Source organism: Bos taurus, chromosome 15 (genome assembly GCF_002263795.3).
Source record: "Bos taurus isolate L1 Dominette 01449 registration number 42190680 breed Hereford chromosome 15, ARS-UCD2.0, whole genome shotgun sequence".
In the NCBI taxonomy this organism is placed as follows: domain Eukaryota; kingdom Metazoa; phylum Chordata; class Mammalia; order Artiodactyla; family Bovidae; genus Bos; species Bos taurus.
The window spans coordinates 21,815,291-21,839,263 of record NC_037342.1 but is presented as its reverse complement, the minus strand read 5'-3'; the positions used below and the strand labels follow the sequence as shown (position 1 = coordinate 21,839,263).

The 23,973-nt window shown below is 41.2% G+C and overlaps 2 protein-coding genes and 2 non-coding genes across 9 annotated transcripts in view; 1 reads left to right on the top strand and 3 right to left on the bottom strand.

The window, feature by feature from the left end:
• HOATZ (HOATZ cilia and flagella associated protein) overlaps nucleotides 1-23,973 on the bottom strand; it is a 39,303-nt gene that overhangs the window by 13,774 nt on the left and 1,556 nt on the right. For 2 of the 5 annotated variants that reach the window (XM_005215871.5, XM_059874990.1), the window contains exons 1-4: nucleotides 23,008-23,156; nucleotides 20,312-20,785; nucleotides 19,808-19,846; nucleotides 19,235-19,305 (exon numbers count right to left, since the gene is read on the bottom strand). In XM_005215871.5, the coding sequence (XP_005215928.1) occupies nucleotides 19,235-19,305; nucleotides 19,808-19,846; nucleotides 20,312-20,537 (336 nt within the window). In that variant the 5' untranslated portion in view covers nucleotides 20,538-20,785; nucleotides 23,008-23,156. Of the gene's footprint in view, nucleotides 1-19,234; nucleotides 19,306-19,807; nucleotides 19,847-20,311; nucleotides 20,786-23,007; nucleotides 23,157-23,973 lie in introns of those variants that run through there. The other 3 variants (XM_005215872.5, XM_024975554.2, NM_001077028.2) reach the window with 3 other exon arrangements.
• The window catches only part of BTG4 (BTG anti-proliferation factor 4), a 34,672-nt gene continuing 28,004 nt past the window's right edge, over nucleotides 17,306-23,973 (top strand). Inside the window, exon 1 of one of the 2 annotated variants that reach the window (XM_024975740.2) lies at nucleotides 17,306-17,514. The gene's annotated coding sequence lies outside the window, so the exon portion shown is untranslated. Of the gene's footprint in view, nucleotides 17,515-22,748; nucleotides 22,848-23,973 lie in introns of those variants that run through there. The other variant, XM_059875083.1, reaches the window with a different exon arrangement.
• Nucleotides 21,759-21,835, bottom strand: MIR34C (microRNA mir-34c). Its single transcript, NR_030942.1, has one exon. It is a non-coding gene; the product is annotated as a microRNA mir-34c (primary transcript).
• On the bottom strand, nucleotides 22,453-22,536 carry MIR34B (microRNA mir-34b). The gene has a single exon (NR_031292.1). It is a non-coding gene; the product is annotated as a microRNA mir-34b (primary transcript).

Below are 23,973 nucleotides of genomic sequence, written 5' to 3'. Positions count from 1 at the left end.
TAATTTGTCCTTTTGCAGATTATAAATAAAGACAGGATTAAGAGAAATACATGAGGCTCTCTTGAACAGTATGAGCAGGTCAATCTTGACTGTGTCTTTTAATTAGGATGTGGATACCTGGGTGACCATGCCTTTCATAATCTACTCTTCATCTTCTGAGATTTACCACTTTGGTCAAACCATTTCACTTAATACTAAAGCTTATTTTGTACCTCCTAAAATTTTATTTTTTAATTACGGGTTTAAAAAAGAGGGGAAGCAGAAAAGATAAAAACAAACTTTCATTGGGCACCTACTGGATGTCAGGCTTTATGTAATTCATCTAAATCTTGAAGTAGATGGTATTACTATCTTTTAACAGAGAGAAGGAACTCAATCAACATAAAAATTAACAACTTTTCTCAGGGTCACTTAACTAATTAATTCAGTTCAGTTCAGTTGCTCAGTCGTCTCCGGCTCTTTACAACCCCATGAATCACAGCACGCCAGGCCTCCCTGTCCATCACCAACTCCCGGAGTTCACTCAGACTCATGTCCATCAAGTCGGTGATGCCATCCAGCCATCTCATCCTCTGTTGTCCCCTTCTCCTCCTGCCCCCAATCCCTCCCAGCATCAGAGTCTTTTCCAATGAGTCAACTCTTCGCATGAGGTGGCCAAAGTACTGGAGTTTCAGCTTTAGCATCATTCCTTCCAAAGAAATCCCAGGGCTGATCTCCTTCAGAATGGACTGGTTGGATCTCCTTGCAGTCCAAGGGACTTTCAAGAGTCTTCTCCAACACCTCAGTTCAAATTAGGTAATTAATTAATTAGGTAACTAGTAACTGTCAGAGCAAAGGATTCAAACTCATTCTCAGTTGTTTGCCTCCAGGCTTCTTTTGCTGAAATATTAATACTTAAAACACACACTAGAGACTGTGGTACATTTACACACACACACACATGCAGTAACAGAAGGGTTTCTTTAATCAATCTTGATTATGAAAATGAAGAATTAATTAGGATTAACCATGGTGAAGGAGACAAATACAGTCTGCTCTCACAGAACAATTTACATTCTAGTGGAAAATGTGGGCTATGAGAATACACAGCAGGGGAGCTAATCCAGAGTGAGGTCTGCTTGATCAAAGGTGTCTTACTCCATACTGTTTGCTACATACAATCCCACCAATGGTGGGATTTTTCAAAAAACTAAACATTGAACTACCATATGACCCAGCAATCCCACTACTGGGCATATACTCTGAGAAAATCATAACTCAAAAGGACACATGTACCCCAATGTTCATTGCAGCACTGTTTACAATAACCAGGACATAGAAACAATCTAAATGTCCAATGACAGGTGAATGAATAAAGAAGATGTGGTACAAATATACAATGGAATATTACTCAGCCACTAAAAGGAGTGAAATAGGATCATTTGAAGAGATGTGGATGGATCTAGAGTCTGTCATACAGAGCAAAGTAAGTCAGAAAGAGAAAAATATTGTATGTTAGTGCATATATGTGGAGTTTAGAAAAATGGTACCGATGAACCTATTTTCAAGGCAGAAATAGAGATGCAGATACAGAGAATGGATATGTGGACACAGGAGGGGAAGGAAAGAGTGACTCGAACTGGGAGATTGGGATTGACATATAGACACTGTCATGTGTAAAATAGGTAGCTAGTGGGAAGCTGCTATACAGCACAGGGAGCTCAGCTCAGCGCTCTCTGATGACTTAGAGAGATGGGATGGGAGGGGTGGAAGGGAGGCTCAAGAGGGAGGGGATTTATGTATGAATATGGCTGATTCACTTCATTATACAGCAGAAGTTAATACAACATTGTAAAACAATTATATTCCAATAAAAAGCTAATTTACTTATTTTATAGGATCATGTAGCACTTTGCAAAAAGTGGTCCAAGGGAAAGAATAGTTGAACTGTACGGGTACTTATAAACTGATGAATTTTCTAACATTTTATTTAATGTACTTTAAATAGTTATGATAAGCCTTCCCAGCTGGCTCAGTGGTAAAGAATCCACCTGTCAAGCAGGAGACTCAGGTTTGATCCCAGGATCAGTAAGATCCCCTGGTGGAGAAAATGGCAACCCACTCCAGTATTCTTGCTAGGATAATCCCATGGACATGAGCCTGGTGGGCTATATCCATGGGGTCAAAAAGAGTGAGACATGACTGAGTGAGCATGCATGCAAATATTTATGATAGGACTTTTGATATAAGTTAAGTATACAAGGAGAATTACATTCCAGTTTTAGAATACTATCTAAGCAGAACCAAGGTTCTGTGGTTTTACAGAGATTAGAGAACATTATCAAAATTTTTTCTTGCAGCTCTAGAATTTAATTTTTATTTCTATGCCAAGAATTTCAAGTTAAATGCCCAAAGGGATCACTAGGGAATCTTAGTTCTTAGTCTACATGGTCTTAATCTTGAATAGGTTCCATTTCTATTCTGTTACAAAATGCAATTTAAGGAAGGTTAAAATTACTATTGGTTTAAGGTAAAACTAAAGTGAAAGTGGAGAGTGAAAAAGTGGGCTTAAAGCTCAACATTCAGAAAACGAAGATCATGGCATCTGGTCCCATCACTTCATGGGAAATAGATGGGGAAACAGTGGAAACAGTGGCAGACTTTATTTTGGGGGGCTCCAAAATCACTGCAGATGGTGACTGCAGCCATGAAATTAAAAGACGCTTACTCCTTGGAAGGAAAGTTATGACCAACCTAGATAGCATATTAAAAAGCAGAGACATTACTTTGCCAACAAAGGTTCATCTAGTCAAGGCTATGGTTTTTCCTGTGGTCATGTATGGATGTGAGAGTTGGACTGTGAAGAAGGCTGAACGCCGAAGAATTGATGCTTTTGAACTGTGGTGTTGGAGAAGACTCTTGAGAGTCCCTTGGACTGCAAGGAGTTCCAACCAGTCCACTCTGAAGGAGATCAGCCCTGGGATTTCTTTGGAAGGAATGATGCTAAAGCTGAAACTCCAGTACTTTGGCCACCTCATGGGAAGAGTTGACTCATTGGAAAAGACTCTAATGCTGGGAGGGATTGGGGGCAAGAGGAGAAGGGGATGACAGAGGATGAGATGGCTGGATGGCATCACTGACTCAATGGTCGTGAGTCTGGGTGAACTCTGGGAGTTGGTGATGGACAGGGAGGCCTGGCGTGCTGCAATTCATGGGGTCACAAAGAGTCGGACACGACTGAGCGACTGAACTGAACTGAACTGAACTGATGTGTCACACTTGGGCTTGATTCCAAAAGGCAGTATGTGCCTCTTAATTTTGATAACAAAATGCTTCAACTATTAATTTACTACCATCCCTTATGTCTATTAAGTGAAACCTGCTATGTAGATTCTCCAAATTTCATACAGTAAATTTACATCTACTATAATAAGATACAGAAATGTTGGACCTTAAATTGTCTACCATGCACTTTAAAAGATAGCCTGAATAATCAGTGAAAAGGCTTTCTCCAGCTTTAATCTGATATTTAGAAGGTAGACCTAAAGGCAGTCATCTATGGGAGTGGATGGAAGGTGCTAGACGATTATTAATTGGAGGGAGGAAGAATGCTGACTTGTAGGAAAAAAATGCATGTCTAAGCACCTTTTCATACCTCCTGGAAATTGCCTGATCCTGGCTCAATTCCCAGCTCTGGCATATATAATTTTCATTTGAAAAATAATGGCTTGCTAAAATGAGAAAAACATATCAGTCATTACATAAAAAGGAGTCAACACAATTTTTCTTAAATGTAGATTTTGGTAAAATATGAATTTATCTGTTTTAAAGAAGGAAAATGTGTATTTTCTTGGTTCTGTTACATATTTTTTCTTAATTTTGTTATATATATTTTAATGGAAAACCAATAGTAATTACCTGAAGAGCATAGCTCTTGTTTTAAGTGTCACACGAAACAAATGCAGGAAAAAATAAGCATAAATGATTTTTAAAACTGCTTTATTTATTTTTAAAAAATTTCCCCAGCTTATTTTATTTTTTATTTCTATTTTAAAAGATTTTTATTGGAGTATAGTTGATTTGTAATGTTAGTTTCACGTGTACAGCAAAGTGAAAAACTGCTTTAATATTGCTTTAAAAGGCACTTATTTTTTTTTAAAAAGCAATAAGTGAGACTTGAATCTTAATGTTGAGGAAACTATGATCATAAAATGAATATTACATTTTTAAATTCAATAAGTGAAAGTGGCTCAGTCCTGTCTGACTCCTTGCGACCCAATGGACTATACAGTCCATGGAATTCTCTAGGCCAGAATACTGGAGTGGGTAGCCTTTCCCTTCTCCAGGTGATCTTCCCAACCTAGGGATCAAACTTCACATTGCAGGAGGATTCTTTACCAGCTGAGCCATAAGGGAAGCCCAAGAATACTGGAGTGGGTAGCCTATCCCTCCTCCAGCAAATCCCTGATCCGGGAATTGAACCAGGGTCTCCTGCATTGCAGGCAGATTCTTTACCAATTGAGCTATCAGGGAAGCCCTTAAAATGCAGTAAAGTAAAGATATATTAACGACAACCTGACGTTCCTTGGTGGTCTAGTGGTAGGATTCAGTGCTCTCACCACTGCAGCCCAGGCTCGATTCCTGGTCAGGGAAACCTCTCTTCTACGGGCTTCCCTGGTTGCTCATCAGTAAAGAATCCGCCTGCCAATGCAGGAGGCTCTGGTTTGATCCCTGGGTTGGGAAGATCCCCTGGAGAAGGAAATGGCAACCCATTCCAATATTCTTGCCTGGGAAATCCCATGAACAGAGGAACCTGGCGGGCTACAGTTATTGGGGTTGCAAAGAGTAGAGCACGAATTAACAACTAAACAGCAACAACAATTTTAAAGATACTTCTATATGTGATTGAATTATATATTATTGCTGACTGGGTCCACAATAATCACCAAGACTCATCCTTAGCAAACAAATAACTACTGAATCTTCAAGGTTTTTATCATGTTGCTGGTTATACAGATACGATGAATGGATGAATGGGACTGACCTCATCATTCAGGTATGTCTGTCCTGTCCACTATGTTCTAACAAGGAGCAGGTGGGGGATTCCCCATCTAGATGATTCTATCTCATCTCTGGCCCATACTTCTGTAGCTCACATATTTACAGGCCTATTTGACACTCAGATAGACTTATCATTGCTTATCTCAAAGGCACCTCAAACTCCATGAGTCTAAACTGAATGGACTTTCGTAACTCAGTGAAGCTTTGAGCCATGCTGTGAAGGGCCACCCAAGACTGACAGGTCATGGTGGAGAGTTCTGACAAAATGTGGTCCACTAGAAGGGGGAATGGCAAACTGCTCCAGTACTTTTGCCTCCAGAACTCCATGAACAGTATGAAAAGGCAAAAAGATATGACACCAGAAGATGAGCCCCCAGGTCAGAAGGCGTCCCATGTGCTACTAGAGAAGAACAGAGGGCAATTAGTAACAGCTCCAGAAAGAATGAAGAGGATAAGTCCAAACGGGAAATGACACTCAGTTGTGGATGTGGCTGGTGGTGAAAGTAAAGCTCAGTGCTGTAAAGAACAATATTGCATAGGAACCTGGAATGTTAGGTCTGTGAAGCAAGGTAAACTGGATGTGGTCAAGGAGGAGATGGCAAGTGTGAACATCAACATTTTAGGAACCAGTGAACTAAAATGCAAATGAGAATGGGTGAATTTAATTCAGGTGACCATTATATCTACTACTGTGGGTAAGAATCCCTTAGAAGAAATAGAGTAGCTCTCATAGTCAACAGAAGAGTCTGAAATGCAGTATTTGGACGTAATCTCAAAAATGACAAAATGATTTTGGTTCTTTTCCAAGGCAAACCATTCAACATCACTGCAATCCAAGTCTATACCCCAATAACTGATGCTGAAGAAGCTGAATGATTTTATGAAGACCTAGAAGATCTTCTAGAACTAACACCAAAAAGGGACGTCCTTTTCATCATTGGGGATTGGAATGCAAAAGTAGGAAGTCAAGAGATACCTGGAGGAACAGGCAAGTTTGTCTTTGGAGTGCAAAATAAAGCAGAGCTAAGGCTACCAGAGTTTTGACAAGAAAACACATTTATAGCAAACATCCTCTTCCAACAATACAAGAGACAACTCTATACATGGACATCACCAGATGGTCAATACTGAATCAGATTGATTATATTCTTTGCAGCTGAAGATGGAGAAGCTCTGTACAGTCAGCAAAAACAAGACCAGGAGCTGACTGTGGCTCAGATCATGAGCTCTTTCTTGCAAAATTCAGGCTTAAATAGAAGAAAATAGGAAAAACCACTAGGCCACTAGATATGACCTAAATAAAATCCCTTTTGATTATACAGTGGAGGTGATGAATAGATTCAAGGGATTAGATCTGGTAGACAGTGTCTGAAGAACTATGGACAGAAGTTCATAACACTGTACAGGATGTGGTGACCAGAACCATCCTGAAGAAAGAGAAATGCAAGAAGGCAAAGTAGTTTCCTGAGGAGGCTTTACAATAGCTGAGAAAAAAAGAGAAGTGAAAGGCAGAGGAGAAAAGGAAAGATATACCCAACTGAGTACAGGGTTCCAGAGAATGGCAAGGAGAGATAAGAAGGCCTTCTTAAATAAACGATGCAAAGAAATAGAAGAAAACAATAGAGTGGGAAAGACTAACGATGTCTTCAAGAAAACTGGAGATATCAACGGAACATTTCATGTAAGGATGGGCACGATAAGGGATAGAAATGATGATAACCTAACAGAAACAAGAGATACGAAGAGGTGGCAAGGACACAGAGAAGAACTATACAAATACGGTCTTAATGACCTGGATAATGATGATGGTATGGTCATGGACCTAGAGCCAGACATTCTGGAGTATGAGGTTAAGTGGGCCTTAGGAAGCATTACTACAAACAAACCTAGTGGAAGTAACAAAATTCCAGTTGAACTGTTTCAAATCCTAAAAGATGATGCTGTTAGAGAGCTGCACTCAATATGCCACCAAATTTGGAAAACTCAGCTTGGCCACAGGACTGGAAAAGGTCAGTTTTCATTCCTATCCCAAAGAAGGGCGATGCCAAAGAAGGTTCCAACTACTATACAATTGCTGTCATTTCACATGCTAGCAAGGTTATGCTTAAAATCCTTCAAACTAAGTTTTGGTAGTAAGTGAACCAAGAACTTTCAGATGTATAAGCTAGTTTAGAAGTGCCAGAGTAACTAGAGATCAAATGCCCAACATTAGTTGATGCATAGAAAAAGCAAGAGAATTCCAGAAAAACACCTACTTCTGCTTCATTGTCCATGCTAAAGTCTTTGACTATGTGGATCACAAGCTGTGGAAAATTCTTTTTTTTTTTTAATTTAATTTTATTTTTTAACTTTACTTAAAGTGATGGGAATACCAAGCCACCTTATCTGTCTCTTGAGAAATGTGTATGCAGGTCAAGAAGTAATAGTCAGAATCAGGCATGGAACAATGGACTGGTTAAAAATTAGGAAAGGAGTACATCAAGGCTGCATATTGTTACCCTGCTTATTTAACTTCTATGCAGAGTACATCATGAGAAATGCTGGGCTGGATGAATCACAAGCTGGAATCCAGATTGCCAGGGGAAATATTAACAACCTCAGATATGCAGATGATACCACTGTAAGGGCAGAAAGTGAAGAGGAACTAAAGAACCTCTTGATGAGAGTGAAAGAGGAAAAGTGAAATCACTGGCTTAAAACTCAACATTTGAAAACTAAGATCATGGCATCTGGTCCTATCACTTCATGGTAAATAGAAGGGGGAAAAGTAGAAACAGTGATAGAATTTATTATCTTGGGCTCCAAAATCACTGTGGACAGTGACTACAGACATGAAATTAAAAGTCATTTGCTCCCTGGAAGGAAAGCTATGACAAATATAGATAACATATTAAAAGACAGAGACATCACTTTGCCAACTAAGGTCTGTATAGTCAAAGAAATGGTTTCTCCAGTAGTCATGAATAGATGCGTGATTTGGACCATAAAGAAGCTGAGTGCCAAAGAACTGATGCTTTCAAACTGTGGAGCTGGAGAAGACTCTTGAGAGTACCTTGGTCTGCAAGGAGATCAAACAGTCAATCCTACAGGAAATTAATCCTGAATATTCATTGGAAGGATTAATGCTAAAGCTGAAGCTCCAATACTTTGGCTACCTGATGTGAACCGCCAACTCATTGGAAAAGACCCTGTTGCTGAGAAAGATTGAAAGCAAAAGAAGAGGGTGGCAGAGGATGAGATGGTTACATAGCATCACTGACTCAAAGAACAAGAATTTGAGCAAACTCCTGGAGATAGTGAAGGACAGGGAAGCCTGGTGTGCTGCAGTCCATGGGGTCACAAAGAGTCAGACATGACTTAACGACTAAACCACAACCCTTTCCCCATCCCTGCAAAACCCCAACAACCTGATCTTTAATGTTCCTTGTTTCATTGAATGGCACCATCTATCATGTTCTGCAAGCCAGGATACCATGATACTATCTTTTATACCTTGCTATGCCTGACTGTCCATATTCAATATACAATTCAAGTCCTAATTATTTTTCTTCCTAAGTATATCTCTTAAATCAATCTACTTTTTCCTAATCCAAGCTATCATAACCTCCCAACTGAATGATTGCACTAGCCTTCACTCTGGTTTCCTTACTTCTGGCCACTTTCAACCTATTCTCTTGAATTTTTTCAAATAAATCTGTTATTATCCTCTCCCAAATTAAAACCCTACAATGGCTTCTTATTGTTTAAGTACTGTGGCCTAAGTTTTCCATCACCACACTGGCCATTCAGCTTTAGACAGGCACTAAGTTGTTTCTGCTGTCCAGAATGTTCCCTTAATGTTCCCTCCACCCCATCTCTGGCCTAATTAAAGCCCATTCTTCCTTCAAATCTCAGCTGAATCTTTGCAGAAATTCTCCCTGACTCCATTGATTGGATCAATACTGCCTGATTAGATGTTCTCCTAACATCACACGTAATTCTTTCATAAGTATTTCTCTCATTGATTAGATGATAAGTTTCAGAAAAGGGCAGAGTTTGTAACTTTCATGCTTGTTTTTTTGTTGGTGTTCATCATTGTACTCCTGTGTCTAGCACAATGCCAGACTAACATAGATTCTCAACAAATATTTGTCAAATAAATCTTGTGCAATTTTTTCCAAATTGCATTCTCCTATCTTTTCCAAATTGGATTCTCCTACCTTTTGACTCTGGAACTCATCCTCCTGTTGATAGCTTTGTCTGACCTTTCATGCCTGAGCTGTACACTGCCTCTTAAGTTTTGACCCTTACCTTGCCGACATCTTTTTATAAGGGTACAAAGTTTTCAGCTGCTTTTGGCAAACATTCTGTAAATTTCAGCTTGGCCGCATGACCCCACATTTCACTGGATGGCCCTCACCTGTATTAATGTATGAATCGAGATGCATATAATGTCCAATTCAACTTCACACATAAAGACTAATGTCTATAGCTACACCAACAACTACAACATATCTGTTTGGAACACTTATAGCCAACAGTGTTTTTTTTCTTTTTTTTTTCTTTTGGCAGTACCATGTGGCTTGCAGCATCTCAGTTCTTCAACTGGGCCACAGCAATGAAAATGTAAAGTCCTAACTACCGGGGCTGCCAGGGAATTCCCTACTATTTCCTATTACCTTTTAAATGTATTTTATATGTTCTTTTTTCTTTATGTTTTTACTTATTCATTGTTCTAAAAATTTATCCTTTATAATACAAGTTTCAAAGTTTAGATAAATTGTAAGTTTTTTGAAATAAATTACTGAATTAGTGCTACAATGAAAATATGCCACTGCCTTTCTTAAAAAGTTATTTAACAGATTTTTATCTCAACAATAAAATCAATTGTTGGTAAACTGACTTTTGAAAAATATTTTTTTGGTTTTGTAAGAAAGAATTACTATAGTTAGGTGAATTTGTTTGTCTCATACAGCGATGGCTCTAAAGTAGCTATCTGGGTACGGCAGTAGGGAATGACACAAACGTTTAGGAATGTGATGGGAGTTTGGGTGAAAGATACATGCTTCTAGGAATTTGCTTTCTATTTTTATAGCCAAGTCTATCTCTGTATCAGAGTTCTAGTATATATTGTCGTGTCCCATGTTTTTGTCTTGTATCTTTGCCCTCAGACAGTTGGGGACAGTGGCCTTGACTTATTTTCTAGTCTTGATGCTGCATTCTAATTCCCATATCAAGGTTTCTCTTACATGCTGTTGGCACCAGGACCTTAAATGTTTATCTACTGCCTTTTCCTCGTGTCAGTTCCTTCAGAGAACAGATAATGCTCATTGACTGTGACTTTATTCTGTGGCTTACAGACTATTTCCACTCTTGTCTATTGCTTGGACATCCTTTTTTGCAACTGCCTACATGTTTATTTAGTATTTCTGAGCCTGTGAGGCTCTGAGTCTTGGTCAATTCTATTTTGGGCCATCCTCTGATGAAATGAATACCTCATAAGCTATCTAGCTCAAGGAACTGGGCTATCATGCACGTGTCTGGTTCAGACAAGTTAAATAATCTATTTGTTCACTCATAAGCATTTATTTGGTAGGTTAGGAGATGTTCTTATATTTGTCAGTTCCTGTGGTTATAAAGTCAAGGAAGTCATGATCTTTTTCCTTAAGGAATTTAGAGCCCGCAGGAGAAACAGCTCAACTCCACCATACTACTGTGTGTCAGGAACTATGACCAGGGAATGTACAGGGTTGAGGGAAGCACAAAGGAAAGGGCATTTGTATCAACTTGGGGAATAGCGAGTGTAAGGAAAGACTTGCTTGTGATTATTTTTGAAGTGTTTTTAAATACAAGTAGGCATTGGCTAAAGGGAGAAATCGGAGAAAGGAATTTCCAAGCAGAAGAAACTGTCGACTCAGCACAGAGGTGACCATGTCTTCTAGGCTCCTGCCTGCCTTTGATCTCAACATTTCAGCAATGTGAAATGTTTCACCACATTTCATCAATATACAACTTTGTTTTATGTGTTTCTCTTTACAGACACCTTATTTAAAATAGCTTGTTGATTCACCAACATTGAACTCATAGCTAATAGCACTTGTAACTCATATCTGATTCAAGCTTATCTAAAGCATGTATTTTTTCTGTAAGGCACGTCACAACCTTCTTGCACTTAGGAACATAACGCAGTCCTTCAGCATTGGAGGCTATTTAAATCAGTGAAATCATTTAAAAAAGTGAAAAACATGGCACTTAATAAACTGCAAAAAGGACACCTATTTACAGTATGAGATGAAACAAGAAGGCAGAACATTGTCTTGTTTAGCTTCAGCTAGAAACATGTGTGTTGGGCAACTCAAAATTTTCACTGCTTTGTGAATTACCTCCAATGGCCATAAAGATGCTACTAGTATTGATTTTGGGGTTACAAATAAACTGTTGCATAGTAAGTGAATTTGCAAATATGGAATCGTGAATAAGAAGGATTGACTACATCACCAACACAGTGGCTTGGGAAGCTGCAAAATCTCAGAAGCCAAATAGGCAAACGGCTGTATCAGGCTCTGAGAGTATGCGTGACCATACCTCCTGGGACTAAAACACCTTAGCACAGAAAATGATAAAATGAGGAAGTAAATATAGATACAGAAAAATTTAAACTTTCTTATCTGGCTCCAACATATTTTACCTACAGCTCTTTTTATCTTGCCTTTGGCAGAGGCAAAGGGAAAAGGTAGACTATGGTTTTGATTTCAGGTATGTTGTGATTATTTTCTGAGTGACCTGATCCACAGAATTACCCAGTTCTTCAAAAAATTCTATTTGATTAACCCTACTGGTGGCTCAGATGGTAAAGCGTCTGCCTATAATGCAGGAGACCCGGGTTCTATCCCTGGGTCGGAAAGATCCTCTGGAGAAGGAAATGGCAACCCACTCCAGTACTCTTGCCTGCAAAATGCAATGGACAGAGCAGCATGGTAGGCTACAGTCCACAGGGTTGCAAAGAGTTGGACACGACTGAGTGACTTCACTTTCACTGCTTATAAGGTGTTTACTAATTTGAACAATAAGGCTTCATGTAGCTGGAATCAAATAGTTCTGACTTAATTTTTAAAAATACATGACCTTCTTTGCTTTGTTCTGTGTTCAATAGTTTCATTTAATCATGTTTTACCAGGCAATAGTATGGGTCCTTGCCTAATTGTACTATAGGGCTTAAAATGCTTTTATTTTGTTCTTAAAGTGAATATATACAGAAGAAAAGATATACAGATCTTTGGAAAAAAAGATGAGATGCATTTGGGGCATGACCCTATCCAACTCTGGGGATAGGTCTGTCTGGGGTAATGAATTCATCAACTATTTGATCTCAAATATCATTTCTCACCCCAGGCATCTTTTGCTGGACTGCGTGTGTGTGTGTGTGTGTGTGTGTGTGTGTGTGTGTGTGTAGTGTGTTAAGTCCCTTTAGTTGTGTCTGATTCTTTGTGACCCTGTGGAACTGTAGCCCACCAGGCTCCTCATCCATGGGATTCTCCAGGCAAGAATACTGGAGTGGACTGCCATGCCCTCCTCCAGGGGATCTTCTCAACTCAGGGATCAAACCTGTGTCTGTCTCCTGCATTGGCAGGCAGGCAGGTTCTTTGCCACTAGCACCACCTGGGAAGCCTTTGGTGGACTGTAGATGTTACTAAAGAAGATTAAGAGGGAAACCTTATCTGTCAACCTTAAATGTTTCCCAAGACTGAATAATGTTTGAAGACAAAGTGGTACAACAGAGGATATAAAAGAGTAATTCATATTTATGCAATCTTTTAATTATCATTTGCTACCAAAATATTTGCTTGCTACGGTGAATACACAGTCTGTTTTTATTATTCTTCCACTTGAATCCTTTGACAAATTTGCAACAACAAGAATTTAAATAAGTATCTTGTTGGTGAAGGAGAAACCCACCACTTCCTAATGGAGGAAAAGGAATTTTAATACTACATAAGGGCACAAAGGTCTAGTCAAGGCCATGGTTTTTCCAGTGGTCATGTATGGATGTGAGAGTTGGACTGTGAAGAAAGCTGAGAGCCAAAGAATTGATGCTTTTGAACTGCGGTGTTGGAGAAGACTCTTGAGAGTCCTTTGGACTGCAAGGAGATCCAACCAGTCCATCCTGAAGGAGACTAGTCTGGGGTGTTCATTGGAAGAACTGATGCTGAGGCTGAAACTCCAATACTTTGGCCACCTCATGCGAAGAGTTGACTAATTGGAAAAGACTCTGATGCTGGGAGGGATTGGGGGCAGGAGGAGAAGGGGACAACAGAGGATAAGATGGCTGGATGGCATCACCAACTCAATGCACATGAGTTTGAGTGAACTCCAGGAGTTGGTGATGGACAGGGAGGCCTGGCGTGCTGCAATTCATGGGGTTGCAAAGAGTCAGACACGACGGAGTGACTGAACTGAACTGAAGGGCAAGAAAGCAAAATTAAAACAAAGCCAGGTAACACTGAGACTGAGAAAATTTTGATTTGTCTGGGTAGCCATTCCTGGGCAATTTGATACCAAAAAGGATTTTCTTTTAACTGGACATCCTGGGCAATGACACTGAGGAAATTCCTTACATCTTTGGTTTGGCTCTACAAAACTGATTAACAGTGATTCTGTGCGTCCCTTAAAAGTATAAGATAATGGAGGATAATGTTAAATGTTTCCACTTTTGTGATTTGGTATCTAAAAACGCATCTTTGTGAAATTTCTTAGATTCTTCTTCTAAGCATGATCTCATCATAGAATGATTTGCTTCTGGTTCACTGAAGTGTCATATAGCAAGCTGACTTTTTTTGTTTAAGAAATAGGAATTTCTTTTTTCTTAAAAAATATTAAAATTTATGTATTTATTTTAGGCTGTGCTGGGTCTCTGCTGCTGGGCGGGCTTTCCACTGCAGTGGCTTTTCCTGTGGCTGTACAGGCTCTAGGGTACGCAGGCTTCAGTACTTGTGGCTCCCAGGCTCTAGCGCACAGACTCAGTAGTTGTGGTGCAGAGGCTTAGTTGCTCCATGACGTGTGGGATTTTCCTGGATCAGGAACTGAACCTGTGTCTCCTGCCATGGCAGGCAGATTCTTTACCACTGAGCCACCAGAGAAGCCTGCAAATTGACTTTTGAGGAAGACTTACCCCATAGTTAGCATTGGTTGTACAGGTTGTGAGACTGAACAGATTTAAACCCCATTCCTGATAAAATGTTAGTTGCTCAGTCATGTCCGATTCTGCAACCCTATGGACTATAGCCCACCAGGCTCCTTTGTCCATGGAGTTCTCCAGGTGAGAATATTGGAGAGGGTTGCCATTTCTTTCTTCAGGGGATCTTCCTGACCCAGGGATTGAACCCAGGTCTCCTGCATTGGAGGCACACTCTTTACTGTCTGAGCCACCAGGGAAGCCTGATAAAGAGCATATCTTTATTGCTGATTCGCAGATGGGATCTTTTCCTTCTAAAAACCTTTAGTTTATATTTACTCACATTAAACTCTGATTCCTGATGGATGTTTATGAATATGTTGTCTATATACATGCCTTAAAGTACTGCTCTGATCTTTACTTCCCCTCCCAGAAAATGAATTATTTATAATCATTTTCATAAAGAGATAATCAGGTAAAGAGCTTTTTTAAAGGTGGCAAAACTAAAAAGCAAATTAGTTTTATGATTTCAAAGAATTAGCTGACTATTCATTTATTATAATGTTTTCAGACTACTTTAGAACTCTCAAAGGAAGAATAATGGGCCAGTACAGAACTATAAGGTTTCCTTTATGGACAGAGTAAGCCATTTAATCTTGATGGACTCAAATTGTTCTTGATTTTCTGCCATGGCTATCCATCACAGAAATAGTACTTGTGATTAATAGCATTTTTTCTACTAACCAAAGTATTTATAATGTATATCTGGAAGATATTCCAAGATGGAGGATAACATTAAAATTTTTTAAAAGTTCAACAACTGAAAAAAATCAATCAATATCAGTTGGGGAGAAAAGCTATAAAGGTATTTTTAGGAGAGAGAGAGATAAATTTTTAGATTTTCCTTAATTTTAAGGAGACTGTGAAAGAAAAAAAAACTTTAAGTGACTTGATGGGGAATATTTTTTACCATTTTAGAATGAAAATTATACCAGGAATTTACTTACAAATGTATATGTTCAAAATATGTAGAAGATCTGCAAATTAAATAGATCATTATAAATGTTCTATTTAACTAGTGTTAAATAGAACCCATTTATTTTCTGCCATCAAGCTGAAAATTCTAGAATTGTGGTGGCGGCAATGTAGAGAGAGTACTACAATCCTAAAAAAACAATGTCATCCAAAAATAGAGTCTAAGTTTTAGTAATTACAAGGAGTCACATTTCCTCCCATCATATATAGACCCATGAGGTAAAAGCAAAACTGAGAAGCGAGGGCATGTGCTAAATTGATCCTAAAGTAGACTTGCAAATAGACTAGCTTTGGAGAATATTCTTACAAAAACTGTCAGCCTGGAAAAATTTGTCAGGTGTATACATGTGCAAAAGGCTAACCAAAATGACATTATCACTGTATAGAGCATATGTCCATTCATTCGTTAACTCAATTATGCAATTATTTATTCTATCAACAAATAGTTATTGAGTTTCAATAGGTAGATGAGTACCAGGGTCAAGCACATAGGAAATGACTTCTGCCCTCATGGAGGAAAAGAGAACTGGCCTTTGTTGAGAGCAAACGATGGCCAGGTGTTTTACATGTCTTATACCAGCTGGATGAGGGGGATATTTTTATCACTGCTGCTTCTCCGTCTGAGGAAGCTGAGCCTTACAGGGGTTAAGTAGGCTTCTCAAGGTCATTGAGATAGTAAGTGGCAGAGTCAGACGTCCAAACCCAGGTTGTCTCCGAAGTCCACGACACTATGGTGCCTGGAATCCAGCAGGAGAGACAGAAACATCCACATGCAGCTATAACACAGATCATGACTTGCTCTGGGAGCACAGAGAAGGGAGCTATTCATTCTGTAGTGTCCAGGTCACCTCTGGGAAGGCTTCAGAGAGAAGTTGTATTTGAGTTGAAACTTGAAGGTAAATGCGGGACGGCGTTTTAGGAAGACACACAAAAGGGCACTGCAGGTTGAAGAGAGTGTACCGTTCCACAGGGCTGGAAACACTGTTTCTCACACTTGTATTCATACCACAGTTTTGAATTTTAGAATCTTCAGCAGCATACTTGAACAATAGTGTGGCCATCAATCAGTACAACAAAATGAGACTCATGGGCTTTGGAATTAGGATACAGGCTTTCAATATAGACTCAGCCACTTTCCAGTTGTGCGAACTTTGGAAGATCATTTAAGCCTTGTTTGATTAAGTGGGAATAATCATCATCAGGTTATTTTAAGGAGAGTATGAGTTGATGCATATACAGTGCTTAGCTTAGTATACATAGACATGGTATGCACTCACTAAATTGGGTGTTATGAGTACTATATCACAATGGTATCTGAGGACATCTATTGCTGTTGTTCAGTTGCCAAGTCATGTCCAACTCCTCATGACCCCATGCTGCAGTGTAGCATGCCAGGCCTCCCTGTCCCTCACCATCTCCTGGATTTTGTCCAAGTTCACATCCACTGGCCTCCCCAGTGGCTCAGATGGTAAAGAGGATATCTATAAGAGCATTCAATTATTACACTATTCTCTTAATTTTAGCACCATGCTGACTCAGCTCTCCTATATCCTCACAAGGCAGTTTCATTAATATTCTCTTTCTGTCCTGCTGGTTTGCTGCTTGGTTAGGCCTCTTCTACTCTCAACAGATAGAGTCTTGTTTATACTGCCTTGCAGAACCCATTTGACTTAATGTACAATTTGGCAGATATCACAGGATAATGTGTGTGTTTAGGTTTAGCAAAAATATATTAACATTTACCCATTTACCATCGCAGCACATATGGCAAAGGGTACACAGTGTGCCCTAGCCTAGTGGCTGAGCACCAGCTGGACAGAGGATGCTGCTTTTGGGGTAGGGGGTGCTGAATAGGGGAAGGAAGGAGAGTGGTAGAAGACAGTCAGGTTATGGTCAGACTGGGAAAGAACTTGAATACCTTGCTGGAGAGTTTGGTCTCCATGCTGCAGAAAAGCCAGGGAGAAAAATGAAACCAGATATATAGACTGAAATATATCATTCCCATCCCCACTCCTGCAATTTCTGTGTTGAAGCCCTAACTCTCAGTGTAACTCTATTTGGAAACAGATCTTTCAGGAAGGTGGTTCAAGTTAAATGAGGTCATAATGGTGGGGTTCTAATATAACAGGACTGATGTCCTTATAAGATGATGAAGAGACACCAGAGCTCCTGCTACCATGTGAGAATGCACTGAGAAAGTGACCATCTATTGCAGAAGCTGGGAATGAGGCCTCATCAGAAACCAACTCTGGAGGCACCCTGAGCTCAGGCTTCCAGCCTCCACAACTGTGAGAAAATAAGATTCTGTTATTTAAGCCACCTGTTCTGTGGTATTTTGTTATGGCAACCCTGGCAGACGAATACAGTAAGAAAGCAGCATAAAAGGACTTGGGTTTTAGGAAGATAACTAGTTTAGCATGGAGGATATTACTTGATTGGTCAACTCTATACATTCTTTGAAACGCAGTTCCTTTGGGAAGAGTTCTTGAATCCTTAAGCTTGACTTTGATGTCCTTCAATGTATTCCTATAGTTCTACGTGTGTATCTCTATCATAATAATGTATTATGTGCATAATCTATCATAATAATGCATTATTTAATTGGTATTCTCCCACACCAGATTATAAATTCCTGGAAGTCAGAGAATACATCTTTATATTCCCGGCATCTACGATAGTACTTGGCACGTGACAGGTTCTCAGTAGATATCTGGGTATTAATTAATAAATAATAGAAGAACCTGAGGCAAGGAAATCAGTTCTAAGACTACTAATAGTCCGTTAACAGAAAATTCACATGTAACTCCTCAAATTGTCTTAAATTGTTTGACAAAAAAATGATAAAAATTGGAAATAGTTTGCCTTTAATATTTTACTTCTAATCTCTTCCAAAAATGAAATCAAAATATGCTGAAGAGGTGGAATTTTAATGATTTTCGCCTCACTGAAAATTAAGTTCTCTTCCCCCTCATTAAGTTCTAGTATAAATATACGTATATAGTATCCCCAGGAGAGAAGAAAATGCTGACTATTTCTAATCACTTAATTTGTTTGGAGGCATCACCAAGAGTCCACAAAGGGAACTAATGTGATCAGCTAACTCAAATGATTGTTCTGTAATTTATGTAGAATTCCCAATAAGTCTTTTGGAGTTTGCCAATAGATTCAGTGATTAAAGACATTGGTCAGACAAATCCTCTATCTTTGCTTTTATAGTACAGGAACAGTTACAGGAATGGAATCTCCCCATTAACCAAACAAAATGTTTCTATAAATCACTGTACTAATTATTGAGTTAAAGTCTGTGCCTACAACAAGAAAAGCAACAAGGGAGGTTGCCAAGAAGAGACATGTTCAGTTGATTTGACAACACCAATGTGCTGAATTGTGGCCTTTAATCAAAATGGTTCGAGATGACAGACTCATTCCTCTGATCATTTAATTTTGACCTATTAAGATAGTTGGTTCATCAAAGAGTCAAACAGGACTGAGTGACACAGCGCAGCACAGCAAGACAGTCAATTCTCTTCACTTTTTCCTGTTCTTACACTATTTCTCTTCTTACAACTTTGTATATGATTTAGGGCCTTATTGGATGGAAACTATGTGAATCCATTTTTCCCCACTTCCCTCTGATTGCATTGTTCTTATACATCCTTGGGCTTTTGCAGAGACTGAGAACTGCCCAAGTTTAAAAGAATTTCTTAATCTTCAATTAAAGTTCTAATAAAGATTCTTCAATGCCCAAGCTGATATACCAGAAGCAGAAAATTTCTATATATGTATATTAAAAAAAAGAATATTGGGATGATTTAGAAAATAATGGAGAAGGGCATGGCAACACGCTCCAGTATTCTTGCCTGGAGAACTCCATGAACAGAGGAGCCTGGCAGGCTATAGTCCATGGGGTCAAAAAGAGTCAGACATGACTGAGCAACTAAAACACACACAGAAAATAATAATGAAATTTTAATGAAAATCAAATAATTTTCTGAAATATTGGCCTACCTTTTGGAGATACTTTTTTTTCTCCTCGGATTCCTGAATCTTTAGGGTTTCAGCAGTGACATCTCTACTCTCTAAAGAAAACAGTCAAATTCAATCTGAAATAATTTATCATGATTTTACAATAATGTTGATAAAAATTAAAGGTTAAAAGGTAATACACAGAGTAGGAAGGTAACATAAATATGTACTGTCTTGAAACTTTATGAACCAGATTCATAAATAACTGGAGACTGAATTAATTAGCTCTGATCGCAAGGAAGCTTTAATTTCTTTAGAAGAGGAGTAGCCTGAGTCCAGAGATAAGAAAATGTCTCTAAACAGAACAAACTTGTAGTATTAGATATTACAGTTCCTATTCAAAGTGTTACAGGAATTTAGGCATTTTCCTCTGGATAAATGAATTGGTCCCTGAGGCAGGGTCCTGGTATGCTTTCATAAAGTTATGCCAAAGTATGAAGTTGTATCCTTATACTTATTATCTATATTTTTAAAAATTTTTTAAAAAATTCTTAGATTTTTTTTTTAAAGAATCTAGGAATCAGGATGTTGAAAGGCATAAAACTTTGTACTTACTGCTTTCCTCAAGGAAAAAAGGCTGGAAGTAAGTTTTCTCTAAAAAATACAAAAGGGAAGTAAAGAGGTATCTGGAAAACCCATAGCATTAAAGGTATTTAAGTTTTCTATACCTATAAAAATTGCAGTTTCCCCATCTTAAGCCTTACATGTCAGGGAACTTGTTTCCTAATATTGACTCTGCCTTCAACCTTCTCTAGGGCTTTCATGTTTGAACTCAATTGTAAACGACTGTCTTTCATATTCTTTCAGCCAACATTTGCCCAGACTATTCTACACTGTTTAGACAAATAGATGTCATAACCCAGGTGATATTTTCAGATGTGCTTTTAGATATAACAAAGACACCACCAATCATTTTGGGGTGGAAAAATTGCAGAGACGATTTTAAAATTATTTGTATAGAGGTTTAGATATTTGAAAGGTTCTTTAGAACTAGGTTCAGCAGTTTCTCCTGGGCGGGGCTCTAGTATCTTCCCCGTGGGTTACAGAGGAGCTACTCACCCGGTGCACTGCTCCTGGAAGGCCGCGCCACCGGCAGACGCTGGCTGCTACCTCTGGACAGCACCAGCTGAGATTCGTTGTGGGGGTACATTGACGCCCCAATCCAGAACTGCTTGGCCAAGTTGGCATCGCGATCCGAAGAGCCGGTGAACACTAGCAATCCTTGGGGAAAAGCTTCACAGGACTCCTCTGGGCTGCTAAGACTGCTGCTGGGCCTCGTTTCCATGGCAACTCAGGACGCTTCTCCAAGCTCCTTTGCCGGTCTCTCAGCCCCGCCCCGCCCTCACCGCGGAAACCCGCCAAGTTGGCAAGCGCCACGGCCGGAAGCCCTTGGTTTGCTCGGTAGATGATGGGGTCTGGCGCGCGCTTGTGGGTCACCTGAATCCCATTTCTGCAGTGATCACAGGCTTTGGGACCTGTCCAAGTCTTGGGGTGCAAATAGGAGTCAAAGCATCCACTTTGGGGCGTCTTGTCCTGTTGGAGTCAGTGGGGGAGCACTTCAGCTTTTTCATCCTTAGCCTCCTTCCTCGTATCCCCGCCACACCAGCTTCCTTTACCCCAAATAAAGCTTTCAGTTCCTTAGTTCCACCGCCCCAAACCCTTTTCCACACCAGATTGCTGTAGCGCAGCACCCTCTATGGGGAGGTTCTGGGCCTGCATTGGTTGATGAATTCAACAGGGCAGCTAACATCGTAGCCTATGGTAGCTAGAGGTCGGAACGGGGCTGATAGGTACCCACGTGTATACTTTTTTACACATTTCCCCCCTGAATCTGTAAGGCCAATCTTACGGAAAGAAGCTTGATTTAGATTGTCAGTCCCACTAAAAGCTGCTTTTACGGCAAGTGTTGTAAATGATTACTTAAATATATCGGATAAGTGTGATGAAAAATACACTATGAACATTTTTGTTAATATGTTTCTACAAAAATGTTTACAAATGTTATGTGTGTAGCTTTCCCCAGCGATCTGGTTAATCTAGGAACAATTTAACTCTTTCAGCGATAGGAAAGTTGTAATTACTGTGGGAGGAATTGAGATGGAAATCATAAAACCAATTAAGGAAAGGACATGAACGTATTGGTAATAACCACAATTTCGTTTCCTTATGACACTATTCTTTCAAGATATTAATACAGTCTCTCACAAAAATACAGTTCAAAAGTAGATAATTACAAATCTATACAATGACAGCTAAGGAAAAAAATTCTATTCTCCGATATATCTGAACATTTTTTGGTTCAGAGACTGAAGGAATATTGAAAAATCATATATATATATATATACACATATAAAATATACATCGTATATTTAGCACCTAAAATGTTGACTTCTCTCTTGGTTAAGCTATTGATAAATAAGCAATGGGCAATAGCAGCAAATTCCAATCCTCCTCGCCAAGCCCCCCACATTGATATATACATGCAGCTCATTTGGATGAATTCCCAAATCTTTTTACCTGGCCGTGTGGTTAGTGATTGGTATTATTAGCAATCAGCTAACTACACTGCCTAGTAACTAGACTCACAGGAAAAAGGTTTACATTTATTACAAACTGTGTCTCAGGTTGGTGCTCCATACGTTGCAATAGGCAAGGTACTAGTTCAGTAGTAGCTCACTTGGTGTCTTGGTGAATACCCTACTAAATAATGAGAGGATGAGCTGGTTGGATGGCATCACCGACTCGATGGACACGTTTGAGAAAGCTCTGGGAGTTGGTGATGGACAGGGAAGCCTGGCATGCCAGCAGTCCATGGGGTCACAAAAAGTCCGACACGACTGAGTGACTGAACTAAATAATGAAAAACAGGCACAAACAGCATTAAACGCTACGTGGGGGCTCCACCCAGCAGTTAAAAAGTCTTAAGGCCATTCAACACCACGGATTTCGCTTTGTTTACATGGGATTGCACCGTTTTGCTTTTAGTCCTAGAGATGGCTAACACTTTAACAGTATCTAGAAGCAGCAGCTTGAAGGAGTTTGCAAGGGGGTTACTAGCAAGCTGACAACGTGCTCCGCCAGCAGCGCTAAACGCTGACGCATCAGATCTCGAAGCCCTGGGCACTCTACTCGAACGCTTGAGGTCGGCGGTTAGCCGCCGAGGGTGGCGTCTTCCTGCCGGCAGGGCGGCGGGTGATGCTGTGCCTTGTTTTGATGGCAGTGGAACTAGTGATTGTAAGCATGAGAGTACAATCAGCTAATTACACTGCCTACAAACCGAGCACCGGGCGCCCGCGGGCTCGCTCTCAGACGGTTCGCAGCGCCGACGCGGTGTCCCAGAGCAGGCGGGCGGGAGGGATCAGGCCCGCCGCGACCCCACATTTCCCCGGGGGCGACACCCGACAGTGCCGGGGCGCGAGGCCCAGGATGCGGGTCCCCAGAGGACGCCTCCGGGCCGCCCCCCAGCGACTCTCGCTCGGCCCGTGGGGCTGCGCGGGGCCCCCGCCGGACGTGCCGCGCACGCTTGGCGAGGCCGGCGGGCGGCGCTCCAGCGGGAACCTGCCGCCCGAGGGTTCGGCCCCCACCCCAGGCCCAGGTGACTCCCGGGGGTGCCCGGCCGGCTGGCCCCACCTGGGCCACCGAGCCCCCGACCCCGCGTCCCTGGCCAGCGGTCTCCCCGCCTCCCGGGGCTCTGCCTCTCAGGTTCCCTTCCTTCCCTTCCCTTTCCCCTCCGCTCTCCTCGGGCCGGCTCCCACCTCCCTCAGCCGGGCCGGGTCAGCCCCAGGAAACTTCTCTTCAGGTCTGGGCCCCAACCCTTCGAGCCGGCTCTTTCGACCTCGTGTGCCCCGCCGCTCCGAGTGGCCAAGTGACCGTGGCCGTGGCCGACCAACCGCCCTCAGAACCCCGCGGGTGGAGGGGGCGGGGCAGGCGCGAGGGGGGCCGGGTGGGGGAGGGGCGGGGAGGGGCGGTGGGGGGAGGGGCGGGGTGGGGGCGGGGAGGACGCCGCCTGAAGGGGCGGGGGGCGGGCGCCTGTCGGGACGAGGCCCCGGACGAGGAGGCAAGGATCTTGGGAAGTTGTTTTTCTTCATCTATCGGGAGGGACGAAGAGCTCCTTCTCTCCGATCCCCTCTCCAAAAAACCCCAGGCCCTCCCGCCAGTTTTCAAAACCCATCCCCGTCAGGGAAAACAGCTCGCTGGAGTATCAGCTGGTTGGCTCCAGTTTTCTGTAACATGCCGGAGGAGTGCCTCTGAGGTCCCGTCTGCCCTCTTGTGTTCCCGTTGGGTGCTCTCCCATTGTCGGAGGGCCATTCAGTGGGGGTGGGAGCCAGATCTTCTTTTAGTCAAGAGAGGGAGCCGGCCAGCTCGTTAGTTAGATGGGAGTGTGGGCCTCTTAAGGTCGAGGCCAAAGTTTCGCACCCTCTAGGTCAGCTTTGGTGCTTTAGTCGCTAAGTTGCGTCCAACTCTTGCGACCTCATGGACAGAGGAGCCTGACAGGCTACAGTCCATGCGATTCTCCAGGCATGAATACTGGAGTGGGTTGCCATTTCCTTCTCCAGGGGATCTTCCCAACCCAGGAATCTAGCCCGGGTCAACTTTAGGCAAAACTATTCCTACTTCTGGTACATTGTTTATTTCAATCCCTGCTGTATGTTTAGCCCCTAGGGTCGTTCCACCCTCTCTATGTACAACCTAGATGGTAACACAAAATGAACACACATTAT